This window comes from Talpa occidentalis, unplaced genomic scaffold (assembly GCF_014898055.3).
Source record: "Talpa occidentalis isolate TD23 unplaced genomic scaffold, MPIMG_talOcc4v2.1 talOcc4.4, whole genome shotgun sequence".
In the NCBI taxonomy this organism is placed as follows: domain Eukaryota; kingdom Metazoa; phylum Chordata; class Mammalia; order Eulipotyphla; family Talpidae; genus Talpa; species Talpa occidentalis.
In genome coordinates, this window is record NW_023604295.1 from 60,420,455 (window position 1) to 60,440,654 (window position 20,200).

The 20,200-nt window shown below is 40.5% G+C and overlaps 1 protein-coding gene across 1 annotated transcript; it reads right to left on the reverse strand.

Annotated features, from left to right (window-relative positions):
• Positions 1-8,604: 8,604 nt before the first annotated feature.
• Positions 8,605-19,638, reverse strand: NFKBIZ (NFKB inhibitor zeta). Its single transcript, XM_037525634.2, has 12 exons — positions 19,308-19,638; positions 17,105-17,244; positions 16,295-16,325; positions 16,073-16,176; positions 15,196-15,983; positions 14,154-14,259; positions 13,626-13,772; positions 13,378-13,441; positions 13,034-13,203; positions 12,091-12,201; positions 11,798-11,965; positions 8,605-10,063 (listed from the first exon to the last, which is right to left on the reverse strand). The coding sequence occupies exons 1-12, from the start codon at positions 19,594-19,596 to the stop codon at positions 10,010-10,012; spliced, it is 2,172 nt and encodes a 723-aa protein (XP_037381531.1). The 5' UTR covers positions 19,597-19,638; the 3' UTR covers positions 8,605-10,009.
• Between the last annotated feature and the right edge of the window lie 562 nt (positions 19,639-20,200).

Here is a 20,200-nt window from a genome sequence, read left to right on the forward strand (position 1 = left end):
ATACATGTATACAAAGACATGTATAGAAATTACCCAAACTAGTGAAAGAGGAAAGATAGATTGAGGAAAAATAAGCAGATTTTTAGAGACCTATCAGACAATAGTAATGATCTAGATAGGTGTAATTAGAGAACCAGAAAAAGAAGGTAAGAAATGGGACAAAACTGATTTTCTTAATGACAGAAAGGCAAGTCATAGAGAAATTTTATAATACATATATCTAACAAAATATATCCAGAATATTTTTAAAAACTCTTACAACTCGGGCCTCCCCGGTGGCGCAGCGGTTGAGCGCTGGGTTGCGAAGCTGCCCACAGCCTCTGTGGCGCCGGTTCAATCCCCGGCTGCTCCCCGGCCACCAGAGGAGGGCCCGCATGGCACGCAGACCTCTCCTGCCGCCCACTGCTCCCCTCAGCAGTGGACTTCGGGCCTTCTGCCTGCGCTGCTCCCCGCTCTGGCTCTGGTGAATTCTCTCACCCTCCCGCGCTTCTGACTGTACCCGGTGCTTGTATAAATAAACAAATAAATAAACAAACAAATAAATAAAAAAACAGACAAACAAACAAAAAACTCTTACAACTCAATAATGATAATGCAATCTACTTATTTTAATGGGGAAAACACTTGAACAGATAATCCATGAAAGAAGATATATGAATGGCTAATAAGCACAAGAAGAATTCATCAGGAATTACAAATTAAAGCTACAAAATAGTACCATTATACATTCATTTAAAAAACTAGTATTTAAAAAAATTGACAATACCAAATATTGAAAAAGGTGAAGAACAGTTGACTCTCTTATGCATTGCTATTGGGAATGAAAAATGGTACAACTACTTTAGAAAATAGCTTGACAATTTCTTTTAAACATACACTTACCATCTGAGCCAGCTACCATATGCCTAGATATTTACCCAAATGGAGTACAAACATATCCACACAAAGACTGTTCATAGCAACTTCATATAAACAAAGATTAACTTCAAAGAGGGACTGTAGGAAGGAACTTTCTGGGGTGATGAAAATGCTCTCTCTTGATTGTGGGGATAGTTACATGGGTATATGGGTTTATTGAACTATATAATTAAAATGTATGAATTTTATTGTATGTAAATGATACCTCACAGAGTTGATTTTTAAAAGAACACTTGTCTAATGACCCTTCAAATTATAGGACTTACCTTCATCATCATCATCTGGTAGTGAGTAATTCAGCAATAAATTTTATAAGGAATGGGTTCTTTATGAATCACACACAGGCACCCAAGTGAACAGCTAATCATTCATTTGTGTTAAATGTGCGTGACTGAAGAAACAGATGCCCGTTAAGCTGAGTCTGCCCATCAGCTCAATTCTAGGCTGCAGAAGAAATTGTGTCTTCAGTTCTCATTTTCCTAAGCACTCTCAGTAACTATTTGTTGGCAGTTCTTGAAGTAAGTGTCCACATTTGTTTCATAAACTAGTTTTACCATGTGGTATCTTAACTAACACAAAGCTTAAGGGTGTACATTTGCTACAAAATCTGTCCCAGTCTCTCATAGTAGAAGCAAATGCTTAGAGCCTGACTACAGAGCAAACCAGTGCTACTGCTCATCACAAAAACTGTCCTAATCTCCTTCGAGGATCCTCTTAGAGACATTTTTGAAAACAGACCATAAAGAATCTAGACTTTCCTATCTTAATAACTTCCAGCTATCAGATAAATACTTGGGAGATAAATACTTGCAGTGGAAAATTGATGGACAAGAACTGGCAATGATCACAAATGCTAAGACAAGTCCTTCTATTTGTTGGAAAATTTTCCTTACTGATTTAGAGCCTTAAGAATAGCAGGGTGCTGGCTTCAGCAGCACACATACTAAAACTGGAGTGATAGAGATTAGCATGCTCCAGTATAAAGATAACACGTGAATTATGAAGCAGTCTGTACTTTTATATGTGGAATCTTAAAAAACTAAAACTCAGAGAAGAAAACCAGCTACTACATGCCTACTACAAGAGGCTAGGGGTGGAAGAGTAATTGAGTGAATGTCAAAAGGTACAAACTTCCAGCTATAAGATAAATACTTAGGAGGTAAAGCACGACATGGTGACTATAGTTAACACTGCTATATTTAAAAGTTGCTAAGAGTAGATTTGAAAAGCTCTTATCACAATGAAAACAAAAATTTTTGTAACTTCATGGATCATGGATGGTAACTAAATATTGGGAAGTATATTTATTTCAGGTCATTATGCAGCATGATTCCCCTATACAGTGCTGTGTATCAAGCATATCTCAATAAAACTGAAAAAATAGCTAAAAAAATGCATAAGATGTAACTGAGCTCAAACCCTGTATGATGTTATATTAGTTTTCTATCACTACACAACAATTACCACAAACTTAGTGGCTTAAACCACCACCATTTATTATCTCGGAGTTCACCAGCTTAGAAGTCTGGGTGGACATAGCTGTATTCTCTGCATAGGGTATCACAAAGCTGTGTTGGGCTTTTATCAGGTGGCTCTGGAGAAGAATCCACTTCCAAGCTTATTCAGTTTGTTTGCAAAATTCAGTTTTTTGGGGCATGTGTGTCTTAGGATTCTATTTTCTTCCTGGCTATCCAGGAATTACCTCCATTCCTTGGATCATGACTTTTTTTTTTTTTTAAAGATTCTATTTATTTTTATACAAGAACCAGGGTAAAAGCCAGATGCGCGGAGGGTGAGAGGATTCACCAGAGACAGAGCAGGGAACAGAACAGGCAGATTGACCGAAGTACACTGCTGAGGGGAGCAGCAGGCGAGTCAGGAGAGATCTGATGCACCATGTGGGATTCTTGCCAGCTGGCCAGGATCGAACCTGCAGACAGGCTGCAGACAGCTTCACAGTGTGGTGCTCAACCAACTGCGCCACAAGGAAGGCCCTGGATCATGACTCTTGCCCCCCATTTTTCAAAGTCAATAAGTTAAATTCCTCTCAGGCTTAGAGTCTCCCTGACTTCCTCGTCTGTAAACTGAAAACTCTCTATTTTATTCCCTCCTCTCCCAAAACTCTCTATTTTTATTTTTTTTTTTATTTGTTTTGGTTTTTTTTTTTTTTTTTGCTTTGTTTATACATGCACTGGGTACAGTCAGAAGCGCAGGAGGGTGAGAGAATTCACCAGAGCCAGAGCGGGGAGCAGAGCAGGCAGAAGGACCAAAGTACACTGCTGAGGGGAGCAGCGGGCGGCAGGAGAGGTCTGCACGCCATGTGGGACCCTCCTCCGGTGGCCGGGGAGCAGCCGGGGATCGAACCGGTGCTGCCAGAGGCCGGGGGCAGCTTCGCAACCCAGCGCTCAACCGCTGCGCCACCAGGGAGGCCCAAAACTCTCTATTTTTAAATAGTTCATGTGATTTGTTTAGGTACACCTTAATAGTCTCCCTAGCTTAAGTTCAACTAGTAGAAGCTTTAACTACATCTGAAAAATTACTTTTGTCTCACAACATAATCACAGGAGCACACCGGGGGTAGAGATCTTAGAATTCTACCTACTACACTGATGCTAGATTCTGTTCAGCATCACTAACATTATTTGTATCCCAAGATAGACTATCTACCAGACATTTTTTATTTGTCTTTAAAAATAAGTGCTACACTCTGGTTTCTCTTTAAACCATATATATACTTTGCCTTTTAAAAATAAATGCTACCTAATATCCAAGGTCTATAAAGGATTGATAAAACTCAGCAACAACAATAAAAAAATGGAAATAGTCCAAAGAAGACACACAAATGTACAACAGACACATGAACAAATGCTCAATATCATCTATCATCAGGAAAATAAAATCAAAGCCACAGTGGATACCACCATACTCTAGTGAAAATGGACCATGTTAAAAAAACAAACAAAAAGCAGGAACAGCAAATGTTGATGAGGGTATGGAGACAAAGGAAACTTCATACACTGTTGGTGGGAATGTAGACTCTCCAGGCCCTATGGATGAACCTTTGATGAAGGTTCATCAAAATACTAAAAATAGATCTACCATATGATCCAGAAATGCCACCCCTACTTATCTACCCAAAGACTATAAATCACTAATAGAATATAAACATAAAATCACTAATTCGTAGGGATATATGTACTGCTGTGTTCACTGCAGCCCTATTTACAATAGTCAAATTATGGAAACAACCTAAATGCTCATCAACAGAGCAGTAGATTAAGAAGATGTGGTGTATATATATATAGGCAATGGAATACTATTCAGCTATAAAAAAGAAGATGAATTCTTGTCATTTGAAACATGGGTAGAACTAAAAGGGATTATGCTAAATGAAATAAATCAAAAGGAGGAAGACAAAAAGGAATTGATAAAACTAAACCAAAACAAACCCTAGAAATATGACTGCAGAATTCAGGCTACTAGAGGGGAAAGGAGGGATAAGGTAGGAACAAAGGAGCAAAGGGGCCCAATGACATAGGGTAAAGTAGGGTAAAGGACTATGGATGCTTTGATGGTGGCGTGCTTTTGATGACATACATTTAGGAGGTGTGAACCTGTTCTAAATCATAAGCAGTGTTGTAAACCAATGTTACCTCAATAAAGAAAAAATAGAGTTATAGAAATAACAATAAATGCTAGTAGAGTCACTTTCCATATTGAAATAATTAAGACAGACTTACAACAGAAAAGAACCAGATAGGGCCTCCCCTGATGGCACAGCGGTTGAGCGCTGGGTTGCGAAGCTGCCCGCAGCCTCTGCAGCATGGGTTTGATCCCCCGCCCCGGCGGGGGTCCCACATGGCGCGCAGACCTCTCCTGCCACCCGCTGCTCCCCTCAGCAGTGTACTTCTGTCCTTCTGCCTGTTCTGTTCCCTGCTCTGGCTCTGGTGAATTCTCTCACCCTCCCACACTTCTGACTGTACCCAGTGCTTGTATAAATAAATAAATCTATAAAAATAAAATAAAAATAAAAAGAACCAGATTTAAAATTAAAGGAACTGCATTCAAATCCCAGTGGTTATGGAAAGGGAGCAATAAGTATGATCTGGGGGAAAAAGCGGAGTTTTCTCAAAATACACAGAACTTGGACAGCAAGAGCATTAGTAGAGATAGAAATAAACAATGTATCACTGATCAGTGAGGAGATCCACTTGACATCAGTTGGGGAAGAGTGGAAGATTAGACAGACAGGGAAGTTAAAGTAAAGGTGACTTTGTAAACAAGAACAAGAGTTTGCATTTGATTCAATAAACAATGTTAAGTCTTTGTAATCCTTTCTATAAGACTCAAATGGTGGGGGATTTTTGGATTGTGAGAAAAATGAGATCAGAGGAAAAACTAGAAAGCCATGAGGAACACAAATTGCTTTCTACATGCATGCTGACTTTCCACAATGACTAGGGTAGCCTTTGACATATTCCAGAGAAAAATAAAGGAGAAGAAACAAGAATGGCAAAATATTGAAATGAACTTTCATGTTAGGTGTTCTCTGCATGGAATAGCACACAGGGATTCCATGTATTATTCGCCCCACTTTCATGTGTGTTTGGTTCCCATAATTGAGAATTTCAAGATGAGATAATTCTGGATTATCTGGATGGGTCATAAATCCAATAACAAGTGCCCTTATGAGAGATACACAGAGAAGAGACACCAACATTGGTAGAAGAGGTGGAAGCAGAGTTTGAAGGTATCATCCATGGATATCTTGGAATGCATGAAGCTGCTGGAAACTGGAAGAAGGAAGGTGAGGTTCTCCTTTAGAGCTCTTGGGGACAATATTTCAATTTCAGAATCCTGGCCTCCAGAACTGGGAGAGAATAAAATTCTTACTTTAAGCCACCAAGTTTGTGGTGATTTTTTACATAACCCAAAGAAACAAGTACACCTAAATATTAAAAACCAGAATGACCTTAGAAAAAGGATCTCCCCTTCAAAGCTGTTTTTTATAACACAGGATCTAACATGCTTTGCATGTGGTTGGCATTGATCAGTTTGATGCTTCATCCCCAGGGGCATTGCAGAAACCCATTCTATTACCACCATCCGGCTACGTCCCAGCCACAGTCACTCTCCCAAGTCTGCATTTCCTAATGATTTAATTTAAATTACATTAAAATCAACTTTACATACAGCAAAAGCACTGAAAACCCTGGAATTCTGATTCAGGATATTTGGGGTGGGGCCAAGGCATTTTTGCATGTTTAACAAAGGCCATAAAGATGTTGATGTCCACCAAATACTGAAATCTTAAAGCTAGGGCATTCTGCAGCTAGACTAGTTGTCTGGCTATGATCATCCCGTGAGCCTCTTGGGCTGATAGGCAGGGGATGGAAAGAGCAGGGAGCATAGAACTAACTGGCAAAGAACTCGCATAAGAAAGCTAGTGAGAGCAATCTACGCTCCCTCCGCCTAGAATTGTGCCATCCATTGAACGTTTCTGGATCTACACAGATCCCAAAGATGAAGTGGGGTTAATATTCTCATGATTAGAAAATAAAGTGAAACCAGGCTTGAGTATATATAGCTAAAGTATTTCTGAATTAAATCCTATGATTCATGCAAATGACAAAATGTTTATTCACTGAGTGTAGAATGTGCTGAGAAAATTTAAAAGGCAGCCAAAAATTAAATTTCATTTAAGAACTATATATTGACTGTCTACTACATGTCACATACTATGCTAGGTGCAGTATCTCTGATGATGAATAAGACAGTCCCTCCTCTCAAGGTCAAATCCAGGGGACTACAGGAAAATCAAAAATCAGATAGTCTGATTATAACCAACATACAACCTTGTACCTAGACCTGATTCAGAAGCACCATGGAAAACTCAGCCAGCAACTGATGTTGATTTCTCACTGACATCACATTCAATGAAGAACTGATGTTATCAGAAAATGGAAGTCAGAGATACTGAGCTCAAGTTGACATTAATTAAGGTAAGAATTTGAGGGAATTCTATCTTCCCTCTGTGTGTGTGTGTGTGTGTGTGTGTGTGTAGAAAGGTAGTAAATGTTAGATTATTTGATGAACAAATAAAGCTGGAAGACTGTGATCTGTGACACTTGAGGGAATTCCTTAGTGAAATGCCAAACTATAACATTAGTTAGTCCTTTGCAAAGAGGGACTGCCTGACTTTTTAACTAGGTGTAACTGTGCTCCTTCTCATTAAGATATGGTCAATGTCATTGTTAAATTATAGGGCTAATTTCATAACTATGCCAGTCATTAATTCATTAGTACTCAATGATACAACTCTGGCTCAAAACACCACTTTCTCCAACAACCAATGATCCCAAGATTGGGATACATTCACTTACTCATTTTATCAGCATGAGTTTCTACCATATGCCAGGCACTGTGCTAGGCACTGAGATTGCAGCAGTGTGTAGTCTGCTTTTGTCATGCATATTCTTTAAGACATGAACCCCACTGAGGCAGATACCACTAAGCAGTCACCACACCCTCCTGCCAAACCCCCAGATGGCCTGACGATGTTTCTCAATATGCTACTCACAAAAATATTACCAGAGGTAGAACATACAAGACTTATTGCCATCTGATGCTAACTACACTGAATCACCCATGATTTCCTCCAGAATTCTACTGCCTTCGTTCATTTCATTTCTTTTGTCTTGCTCACATCTCTCTCCTCTCCTATGAATGTTGAAATCAGTTCTTCTGAAAATACAGTTCAATGTTCTACCTGGAAGTCTCCCTAGTTTTCCCCATTTGGATGTAAATTCTTCCTCTTCTGAATTTGTATTCCTTCCCCTTTCTTATGGTGTCTAATAAGGTGTATGCCATGTCTTCCACATAAGCATTTAAGGGTAAAAATTAGGCTTTATGTCCTTGAATGCCTCATAGTTTTACACACCAAAAAAAAAAAAAAAAAACCCACACGCTTGCTAAGCATTTGCTTAATGGATTATGAGAGAACTTAGAAGAGACACACAAGCTCACTTGGGAAAAACTATCTGAAAGGACCATAGAGACCTTGTGAACTGGGATGTAGAAGTGAAACTGAAATCAAATGCTGACTGTAAATTGTTTAACTTGTTAAATGTTTGCTCTATTTTTTAAAAAAAGTTTAAGTTTTAGCTTTAAATGTAAAATGCATAGGTGAATTTTTTTCCAGGGAAAAGATTAGATTTTCACCGAATTCTCAAGAGATTATAAATTAGAAACCAGAATATATGTGGAGTAATTGACTGATACAGACAGAGATGTTGAGATGTTTCTCACACATGACAAATGGCTTACTGGAAAAGTAAAGGATTCATTTACTGCTGTTCCCATGTTTATGTTTCTCAGGATGATCCTGTAATATCCAAATTGTTTTTCTTATGTTTACTGCTCCCACAAAATAAAATATGAAAAAAATAGTCATAAAGAATTAGTATTTTTAGCATAAAAGCTTCTAAGTAATCAACAGTATCTACGAAACTTCCACATTTTCAGAACCTAATAAACCTCTTCTAATGAACATGGCAAAGAGTTTTCTGATATTGAACTGTTGTAGCTACAGAAAGCCTGTTCTCAAAAAATGCAAATTTAAAAAATATTAGCTAATTTAGAGGTATTTAGATTGGTAACTCATGATATTTTTTCAACCTAGGGAAATATACAGGACTAGGAAAAGAAATGCACCATCCTTAAAACAATATTAATGAATTAATTTTTATTTAAAATCATGCATCAAATATTCTGTGTGAATGGAATGGTTTACAATCACAGTCATATTTACAGATACCAAATAACTATAACTAACTTTTGTCCACAAGACATACTGGGTCAAACAATGTGATCGATCCATAGGGTATCTTTTCAAAAAGGATTAAGTACTCCGTTACAAAAATCATCAGTCAGTCAGTTGCTTGTGAGACGTCTCAATTAAAAAAAAAGTTTTTAATGAATCATATTTATTACAAAGAATTAGTGTGCAATCAAAGGCAAATAGGTTCTTTAGGATATGCCAGAGGTAAGCAAAATAATTAATAATATTAAGGTTACTTAAAAAAAAACTAATTTTTTTCTGAATGGTAATACAAATCATCATGTTGCACTATGATTATTTGACAGAAAACCAGTAAGATACACTTCAATAGTAATTTTCTGTTGTTCCTATGAAAGTAAAACGAAGTTCCAACAGAGCAAGTACATTATAAGTTCCAGAAAGCAGTCTAAAAGAAGTGTTCTTTTTTAAATGCATCCAATTCCCTGCAAATGGCGTTTCATTTCAATGCATGAGAAAAAGCATATTTACAGTTCAGAGCTCTGTCAGTCATTAAGGGAACAGCTCTCCATCTGCTTCATCTACAGACATTAGTTGGGTGGTTACACTATTATAGTTCCCTTGAATATACATAATTTTTTAAGATAATGACAATTCACTGCTCTTTTCTATTTTATTGATTTACACATTTCAAATATGGCATATTAATAACCAAATATATACAAATATTTTAAAAGACAAAAATAACAATTATATACAGTTTACAAAAATCAAATTTATAACGATAGCATCTTTCATCTAGTCCAATGACTAGAGACTTTCCAGTACCTAATAACTGCCTAGGTACTGCATCAGGTCAAATGAAGCTTCAATACTACATCCAGATTTATGTTTCTCCTTTCAAATGCTTTCATTTTTCTTTTTCAAAAAAAAAGTTTACAATTTACCTGCTTTTAAACTGGCAACAGCTTCGTGAGCAATGCCTTATGACACAAGTCAATGCCTTTTCTTACCAAAAGCTACTGTTAATAGAAGTCAATTTTACCATTCAGATTAAATTTCAATGTCTAGATCCCAGATACCTGGGCATGAAATACTAAAATCTGCCAAGAGGAATTAGATATTTTTCGTACTTCCTTTTAATATAACTCACTATATAATAGTGAACTAAATATGTTTGTTTCATAGAAACAACTTACATTTGCCAATACAAGACAAATGGTCTATGTACAGATACATTAGGACTGCCTAACTGACAGTGAGTGTTGCCGACCAGGCTCCAAGTCAATGGAGCTAATATGGTGGAGCTCTCTGCTGAATGGACTTTCCCTTCAGGATACGCCGGATCTGGAATGAAATAAATTGGTTTGTAAGGTTTTTTTACAGCCAAAATACCGTATTTCCTTCAGAGTCTCATTCCTTTCTTACATACACCACATAACTCCTGTCAACTTGTAAATATTTGAAGAAATAAGTAACAGTATATGTCAAAATTTTAAGGGAACTTTAAAAAAAATACTTTAATTCCTTCTCAAGCTTATTATAGATCTCTATAATGATCTTTGGGTGCAAGAAAGTAAAGCATCTCCATTAAAAACTATCCGAAGTTGAAAATTTCCCAAAGGCTTAAAAAAGAATTATATTCTTTTCCTAATCTTTATTCTTGCTATTTGTGAGAACAGCTAGTACAAGGCAGAAATTATGGTATATTTTAATCATTGACCTGTCTTGAAGTCAGCCTCAACAACCCAAAATCCAGAATCCACACTAGTAAATCCTCAATACCCTTTGAATCAAAATTTAACTGCCATGCTATCCAAGAATTAAAACATCTATGCATAGCTTCACAGATCACAGGAAAGCTCTCAGGCTCATTCAGAACCTAATGATTGATTTTTATATCCTAGTCTGACAAATATTATCTATCTCTTAGCCCACAGCAAATTAAAAGACTGTTGGGGTAGAAGATACAATTGATAGCTGCTTTACTTATCAACCATTGTAGAGGCAAAGACCCCTACTCTCTCTCACACATGCACACACACACACACACACACAATATGAAAGCAGAAACAAGTGTAATCTGAGAACAATACAGTTCAGTCAAATGGCTCTCCACACTCACTAATCCCTGACAATATCACAACAGGTCTGCACTCCTCAATTAGGAAAGTAGAAGCAAACTCCAGGTGGTTCCTGTCTTTAGAACATTACTTGATTCTCAATTTCCTCAGTTGCCAAGTTTTTGTAACTATTAAATGGTATAATGCAAGTGAACTCTTTACAAATTACCAAGAGATTAATTTTAAGTTATAAAAAGCTCTACAAATATATGTCACTATAATATTAGGATCAAAATGAGTTCTTATATTTCACATACTTTATTTTCTGGTTAATAAAGTATATAATGATCTCCTCACAGTCACAATCACCCTCATTTTCCCCAGAGAAAGATTTCCATCAGAAATATTTTAAGTTTTTAAAAGACTCAGTTCTTGTTTCAATTCAGTCATGTGAACTATTCAATCCCCAAATATATGATGAGTAAAGCATAATTTTGTTTAAAGCATACAATACTTCTGGGTTCTAAATTACATTAATAACCTTCCCATTTGTTATTATCACTTAGTAGCTAGGAATAACTTTAACAGCTGATGTTTACTGAACTTGCTATGTGCCTGGGACTATTCTGAAAACTCATTAAATACCCACAGTATTTGAAGGCTCAGCACTTACAAAACTCAGATGCTGTCTCCTTGCTGTCTGCAGGGACCTTAGTACCTCCTCTGATTAGCTGCCAAACCTCAAACCATGCTGATCTACTCTAAACCCAAGCTTAACTCATGGAAGAAGAAACAAGACTACCTGACCTCTAAGTATTTTCAGTCCATGGATAAATCCTCAAATTTCTTAATCTTCCTTTGGAAATGAAGCAATTAACTTCCAAAGTGCCACAATGACCCCTGTGATGCCCAGATGGTAACAGAGCCCACCTAAAGTGCACCAGGTGGCCTCTGTCTTGCACAAGCTCATCTCCCTTTATGTTTCAGACTGAGCACCCCTCCCTTCTGTGGTCCTCACCTGTTCTCCCACAGGGCCGTCAGGAACCAAATGCACTGGTTGTTCATTCTCCAAGTTCCGCGTACTTGGGTCTGCCCCCTTCCTCATCAATAGGCGAACTGCATCCAACTGTGTCACCCGATACTGCAGGCTGGCAGCAACATGGAGGGCAGTGTTTCCATTGTAAGCCTGAAGACAAAGACAGGAAATGACACCCATCAGGAAGAGGGACTTTCATGAAAACAGTTCAAAAACCTGAAGGAGTAATGAAGGTCATTCTAATTCTTGTGGTTATTGAAGCTTTCTATAAGTACCTTTGCATTCACAAAAGACAGGCAATGAGGCAGCTCCAAAAAGAGGCGAATGAGTTCCAGATTTGCTTCTTCAGCTGCCAGATGCAGGGCTGTACGGCCACTTTTACGATCCTTGTCAAAGGCAAGAGGAAATAAAGAAATAAATATCCAGATGCCGTGATGAAGATATGCTCTTTACCCTGCCTCTCTAATGTCTGACTCACCCTTTGAGTCTCATTTTGAATGATCTCTTTTCCACAAACCTTCCTTAATCAAACTCAACAGAATCTCTCATTCTCCCAATTGAGAATCCTCTTCAATTCCCTACTAATTTGCCTATTTGCCTCCTATGAGTCTATCCTTACATACTAGATAGTCATAATATGTGGGAATATAGATGATACTGTTTTATATGCATTGTAATATAATGGAATAAACCATTTATCCTATGTTATGCTTCCAGATTTGACAGCCACTCTGTAGACTTCTGGTAGAGTAAATTCCCCAAGGACCCAAGAAGTTTATCAATTAGGTATTTCCACCCTCTATTTCCACCCTCCATCTCCACCCCTAAAATTCGGGGCCTTGTCCATAAGAGACACTTAGTAAATGGACCTCACAGTAAAAGGGAATAAATTATTTCCAGTTTAAAAAACAAGATTAAAGCTCTGATCCATCAATCATGAAGCAAAAAGCACTACCTTTATTATCAGTGTATCAAAATGGAAGCCAACATAGTATCAATGTCAAGCATTTTCTTCTTCTTTTAAACAAAGACTAATTTACAACTTTTGGGTAATAATCCAAATTAAAAGTAAATTAAGCAAGCTTCTTAACTATCCACGCATCACTACTCTTCTAACTTAAAAAGAGAAAACAGTTTTAATCTATACTAGGGAACAAGGTTTTTGACTATGACCATGTTTCTCCTCCATCCCATCTCCAAACACTTCTGTGAATTTACCTTAGCTTCCACTGCTGCTCCCATTTGAATCAAACATTTAATAGTGTCAACCAGACTCTTATTCTTCAGTAAAAGCTCCTGAACTTCAGGTGAATGAGGTTGTTGGTTTCTCTGGAGCTCATGCACCACAGCATTATGGGCCACAACTGCACTGTGCAGAGGAGTCAGGCCTAGAAAAAAGTATAATAAAGCAATGGTCAAGTATCTCATCAAGTCATTTTATCTACAGAATGTTTTAGCTTTAATTAACTCCCTTCCTTCTTGGTATGAAACTTAATAACCTGAAAATGAATAGACCCCATTCTCACAATGGTTCTTCACCCAATAAAGTTTCAGTATCTTACCATCATAGTTAGTTGCCTCAAGATCCACAAACTGATTGCTCCTTACTGCTCCCTTCTGAATTGCCTGCAAAATTTAAAAACAGACATTGTTAGCAAAAGACAAGCTAGACAAATGCTTATCTATTAGTATTCCAAGAACTAAAGAAGTCAACTCAACATACTGAATATTCTAACAGGCAACCTACAACCAACTTCTCATATTCAACCCTTATCTCTCTTTCACAGAAGCCTGACTTACTGTGCCTTACCTGAAGCACCTGGGAGTGACCTTTCTCAGCACAAACATGTAGAGGGGTTCTTCCCCAGCAGTCAGTGGTGTTCACCTGGGCCCCAAGGTTCACCAGATCCTGTACAATAAGATGCTGATTGGCAGCCACTGCCACTTGAAAGGCACTCTGTGGACATTTAGAGGAAAAAAATATTTTTTTAAAGCAATTAACACTATCATAACAAAGAATATGAACCTAAACTAAAACTGAGGGGAAAACCCACATAGAAAAAATAAATCCTATTAATAAACAATATACTGTAACACAAGGAAACTAAAATAAGCTTAGGGTGCGGTTTATTATACCCAGTTAGCCTTTGGTCAAACAACTACAAAGTTAACATTAATAACTTCAAGGTTAATGGTGGCAGAGTCAATATCTCCAAGTTAATATTAACTAAACTCTTGTAGTCCTGAGCTCTGAAATGATCTACCCATAAAAATGAGCCTGGTCATTATTCTCTTTACCAGGACCACATCTTGACTATTTCACTGTCAAGATTCTCACCTGTCCATTGTGCTCTTTAATATCCAACATATGAAGCGCATTCATCTTTCTGGCAAGCACGTAAGACAGTGCCCTTCTTCCTTGGGCAACAGCAATATGAAGGAACCTGTGAAACAAGGAAAAGAGATAAATACTTCTGATTTCATTAAGTTAATTTTTTTTAATCTCCTTTAGTCCCTTTTGTTGTTGTTGGTGTACACAAATGAAATATGATAGAGCATAATCTGTCTTCTGCTAGGTTGACGACACATCTGAGTTGCAACAGAATGAGGTAGGCTACCAGAAATAAGAATGCCAAGAACCATGGTGATCACTTTAAATTTATTATTTCTAACATTCATAAAAACCCTGGGAGGGAGCTCAAGGGGTTTAGTCTCCAGCACTATGAAACTATAGGCAGCAACTACAGCATGAGTTCGATCCCTGGCCTGCCAGGGAGCTACCCACATGGCATAACAGACCGCTCCTGTCTCATCCACTTTTCCCCTCAGCTGTGTCTTTCAGTCAGTCTGTCTGTTCTGCTCCCCACTCTGTCTCTGGTGAATTCTCTCACCCTCCAAACCTCTGGCCTGCACCCCAGGTCTTGTATGCATAAATAAAATAAATCTTGAAAAAAAAAAAACCCTGGGAGGAAAGTAGTATCATTTTACATGTAACAAACTAAGGCATAAATAGGTGAAATAATTTGCCCCAGGCAACAAAGATGTGAATCTAGATTAGGATTCAATCTACAAATCAATTATTTATCACGATCAATTAATCAAGATCTGTTGTTTGTTTACCCATAACCTATGCTGATCTTTCAAAACCAGCTATTCAAAGAAGACAGATTTTTATTAATGTAAAACAGATACCTTGTTCAGTCGGGAAAACTCTTTCCTGAAATATGAGCTATCAGTGAATAGCAGCTTCTACCTAGTCATATTGGCTAGCCAGCCACTTAGTAAGGTCTAATTTGGTATACTATAAAGAAATTATGTGTCTTCTACATCCAATGAGTATGGCCTACCAAACTGGGTACACGAGACAAAGGGAAACTTACGTGTCACCATCTGCATCCTTTGAAAGTAACTGGTCCTGGGAGATATTTGCCAATTTGCTTTCTTCTTGCTCTACTTGCCACTGAAAAAATGACTTCCCTAACTGTGTGGTGGTCATTGGATTTCCACTGAGGTTCTGGAATGGCAGTGAAGTGCTTAAAGGCACAGAGCCCGTATCATGTCCTGCCAGAGCCTCACAGGCCCCGTGTGGCATCATGTTGAAGTTCTGCAGGTGGGCATCACTTTGTGGCTGAACACTGGGGGAAGTCTGAATTGGAACAGTGATATTATCAGATTCCCCATGACCACTCAGAAGGGCAGCAAAACTTTGGTTTGCACAGAACTGTGGTCCCTGACCATCTAACAGGTTTGGTTCATAGTTTGGGGACTGAGACGGTCTAGAATAAGGACTATATTCCAGAGTTGGGTTGTGGGTGTACTGCTGCACATGCTCCTGCTGCTGCTGCATGTTCTGGTTCTGTGAAGAATACTGGTACATGGAAGCCTGATCCATCATGTACGGGTTGGTGCTGACTTGGAATGGTTGTTGTTTCTGAGGTGCAACAAAGATCTGCCCTCCATGGAAGTCTTGACAGTTCTCTCTGGGGGAGCTCTGAGGGACTACCACAGGGCTCGCCCAGTTAACTTGGACAGTATTGAGGGAAACTGGACTGCACTCGTTCTTAATGTTGATAATGTTCTGAAGCAGATCCGCACTGCTATCCTGTTTGGATTCACCATGATGAACATCTTCCATGCTCTCCCCAGGTGTTGGTGTCTGAGGTGGTGTCTGGAAAAAAAGAGTAAATTTCATACTCCCGAAATTATTTCTGGAATAATTTCCAAATGGTAGTCAGGGGAAAACAGTGAGATACTTACCAAAAATTGGGTATGTAACAGAGCTGTCCTTTTACAAGATGGTCCATCAGACAATGAATCAAGTCCTTTCCTTTTTCCACTATTTGATACCTCGTTCTTCAATTCTGTAGCCAGAAAGGTAACATGGAGTCTGTGTTCATTTTATTTTTACAAATTTTACCCATATTCATACAAGCTACTCCACTCTAAAGCCCCCATAGTATGGTTAAAGGCAACTCTTACCTATAAATTGTTCTCTGTTCACACCTTGTGCCTATAAGGAAAAAAATTCCAATTTAGTTTACATAAAATGGTTTCCTGCCTAATATACATCAATAATAGACCTATATCTACCACTCTAGAGTGCCCCATAAGCCTTAGATACAATTATTCTAACAATATTTTTCATCTTAATTTTTATCACATCTTCGGATGGTTTCACTTATAACAGGAATATAGGGGAACCAAATAAGACATCAGTGTAAAAAAAAAAAAACCAGTACAAAACACAACAAAGCAAAAACAGACAATTATAAACCAGAGACATCCTGCAGGGGAGGAGGAGGGAGAGGGATCAGAGGGAGGGAGGGAGGAGCACAGAGGACTGTGGTGATGCTGCATGGGTGCCTCGGGGAAGGAAATTCTATGGGGACTCAAACTGAGAGGGTGGGAGGAAGCAAATATTGTCTAAAAAAAAGATAAAATAAAAAAAAAAAATTTATCCCATCTTGCAACTATCCCCATTTTCTCTCGTCAATTCATTAATAAAGCCATTTGAGCTTTCTCTCTCTAGTCAAAATGTTCCATTTCAATTGAACCCTGTTTATGTCCTTATTCCCAGAGTGCCTTCATTTATTTATTAGATTTCTCTTGTATACGTACCAAGTACTTAAGTACAGGTGACAGAAATAGAATAGACAGCAAGAGATACATGCTCTCTGTCCTGGGGACTTTGTGGTCTACAGATGAAATTTAGGGGACCTAGCTTAGCAGAAGTAACAATCCTGAAAAACTTCCCTCCACCCCAGACCAAAACAAAAAAACAGGTGTTACCTTCAGATCATCCACAGCTTGGCCAGACGTCTTCTGTTTATTACTTCGGATGTGCAGCAGGAGTTCCTTCACCGAGTTCTTCACACGAACACCTTGAAAGGGTCCTCTCTGCTGCCTTCCAACCCCCATATGGGGCTCAACTGTTCAAAAGAAAAACAATTAAATCTGTCCCAATTAATCTATCCTAATTAAATCTGTTCACAGATACAAATCTTAATAATCTCAAAAACATAGCTTTTGACTGTATGAAATCTCCAACGGGCAGCAAAGTCATTCCAACTCACTCTGGTCAACAGCCTTACATGTCAGCCCTACTCAAAGGTTCTGTGTTGCCCAATACCATTTCCCCACATAAGAAATTAAAACTCATAAAAATGTCCTAGGTGTCCCCAGAGCCGAAAGATAAAACCCAAATTAAGCCTATGTTGCTCCGTCCTATCCACCCATGATACAGGATCATAAATGCTTTCATAAATCTATGATTATTCTTGACTTTCAAAAAACCTTGGACAGCAAAGGATAAAAAATGAACTAACTTTTCAAGCCAAAGGTTTTATTTCCACATAAATATTTTAAGTTGATTGCACTCACACAAGCAGACACAAATTTCCTCCAAAGATCTCAATGTACCAAAGTCTAACAATTCACAATGTCTTAGATTTTTCCCTATTCCCTCAGTTCAGCTATGCCAAGAAAACTGCTTAAATTCATTGCGCTAAAGCACATTTCCACACACACCGGATTTCCCCTCTCCTACTGTTTCTGGAATTGCTCACATAGATCTTCTAAAGGGAAATCATCTCATTTTATATTTAAACTTTAAAAATACACTGTAATATGCAGAGCATGAGTACAGCATTCCACCTCTGACCACTACTACATCACAACCTCCTGGGATGAGCTGAACACAAAATAAACATGCAAAAAGTCAGGAAATGAATAATTTGGCCACTCTGTAGAAAGGGGGGGGGGGCGGAGTAAGAAGATTGGGCAAGAAACAATGCCTAATTTGAACATATACACCATAAATATATGAAACAAACAACTTTGTGATGGGGCAAATTAAACACTTAGGCAGTTTCATGCTTAAGTGTTAGCTAAGGTCTCGCAGGAATCTAACAGCATTTCTCCGGAATGACAGCAGTTAATAAATCAACGTCAGAAGGAGAAAAATGCAGTCTCAGAAATCCCCTATGACTGTGGCAAACTAAGGAACTAGCAAAATCGTTCTAGTCAGATGAAAAACAAATGTGGGAGAAAAGGTTCTATGCACGCGCACACACACACACACACACAAACACATTTCCTAGCACTTGCTACCAATAACATACAGGGAGCACCTTCTACAACCAAATGGCTTAAATCCCTCCTTTAAATGAAAATTTAAATTTTTAAAATAAAACAACTAGCGCTGCAGTGGCCAGCAGTGGGGAACATGCTTGTTACTCTCCAACATTTGAGACTATCTATCTACACGTTCTTTAATCTACCCGCAGTGGCATCCTGTTTTCCCCCAAATTATGCAATTCGGTTCGTTAAGAAACTAACCAATTCGCCACCGAAAAAAGGAAATATTATGCCTTTCTGTGCTAGATAAGGCTCAACCATTTTAAAGCACACTGAAGAACAAAAACAAGACCGCAGATACTTGGCCTGACTTCCCCGACTCACATCACAAACCAAGGGCGTCTATAGTGAGTGAATTTTCCGTCCAGTTTCATCTTACATCTTGACACTATCGGTTGCTCTTCTTTACTATGCTAGCCTTTGACTGAAAATGTCCACACAAACTTAAGAAATAAGTCGTGACCAGAAATTGTACTCAGACCCTGATGGACAGCTACAGCCTGTCACTAAAATAGCCACAAGAAAAAATGGCAACTACGTCAGATCCAGCATCTTGCCATATTATATGAGTTATAGCTTAATAAACCTGGGGTGGGGGGGTGTTGAGGGGGGTTTGAGAGAAAAAGAGAGAGAGATCTAGTGTGGTTCATCCCCCCATAAGTTAGACTCTTGCTCAGAGAAGCGTTGCAAGCGACGAGGCCAGCTGCAGGCCGCCGACTTCACCCCAAACGCCCCGCAAAGCGCAAGGCCCCGGGGGGTCGCCCACCGTGGTACAGGGTGGCTCCCCCCGGGGCCGCCCGGCCAGCGACCCGGCGCCCGCACCCCTCCCGCCCGGCCCGCGGGGACGCGCGGGTACCTAGTAGGCGCTCGGCGCGGGCGCCGCCTCTCGGCCGGGACTCGACCGCCCCGCACGAGGACCCCGACGAGGCGGAAGAGAAGTCGGAGGAGTCGGAGCCCGGGGAGCCGGGCGCCGAGGGCCCCGACGACGAGTAGCTGGCGTCGCAGGCGCCCGGGGCGGCGGCCGGCGGCGACGCGCCGTAGAAGTAGGCCAGGTTGAGCGGGCTGGTCATGAGGCCGCCGTCGCCGGCCGCGTCCAGCAGCCCCTCCGCGCCGCGGCCGTCGTCCAGCAGCTTGTCCACGATCATGCTCCCGCGCTCGGCGCTCGGGGCCCCGGACACCTGCGCCACCGGCTCGACGCGCGGCTGCCGCTCGGCCTGGCGGGCACGGGGCTCGGGCACCTGCCTGCGGGAGGACGGCACGGGCGCGCCCCGAGCCCCGCCGGCTATTTAACCGGCCCTTCCTCCGGGGCGGGGAGAGGGCGCCGCCACCCCGCTCGCCTCCCCAGGGCCCGCGCCATTGGCGGCGCCCGGGCCGCCCCCCGGCCCCGCCTCCGGATGCGCCCGTTTCCAGTAAAATGTACAGGATGAGGCAATGCGCCCTCCGCCCTCGCCCCGCCCGCCCGTCCCCGCCCAGAACAACCGGTTGCGCCCCGGCCCTTCACCTGGAAACTCCCACCGAGCGAGGCCTCCCGCCTCCCGCCTCGCGCCTTCCGGGCCCCGGGTCGCGCCCGCTGGGAGAAGCCAGGGCCGGCCCTGCCCTCGGCGCGCTCCCGGCCGGCCCCGGCGCCGGGCCTGGGGCTTCGGGCCCGAAGGGGGAGGCGAGGAGGCTGGAAGGCAAAGGAGGGAGCGGGGCGGCCCGGCCGCGGGGCTGAGGAGGCCGGGGAGGTGCGCGCTCCGCCGCCCGCGCTGG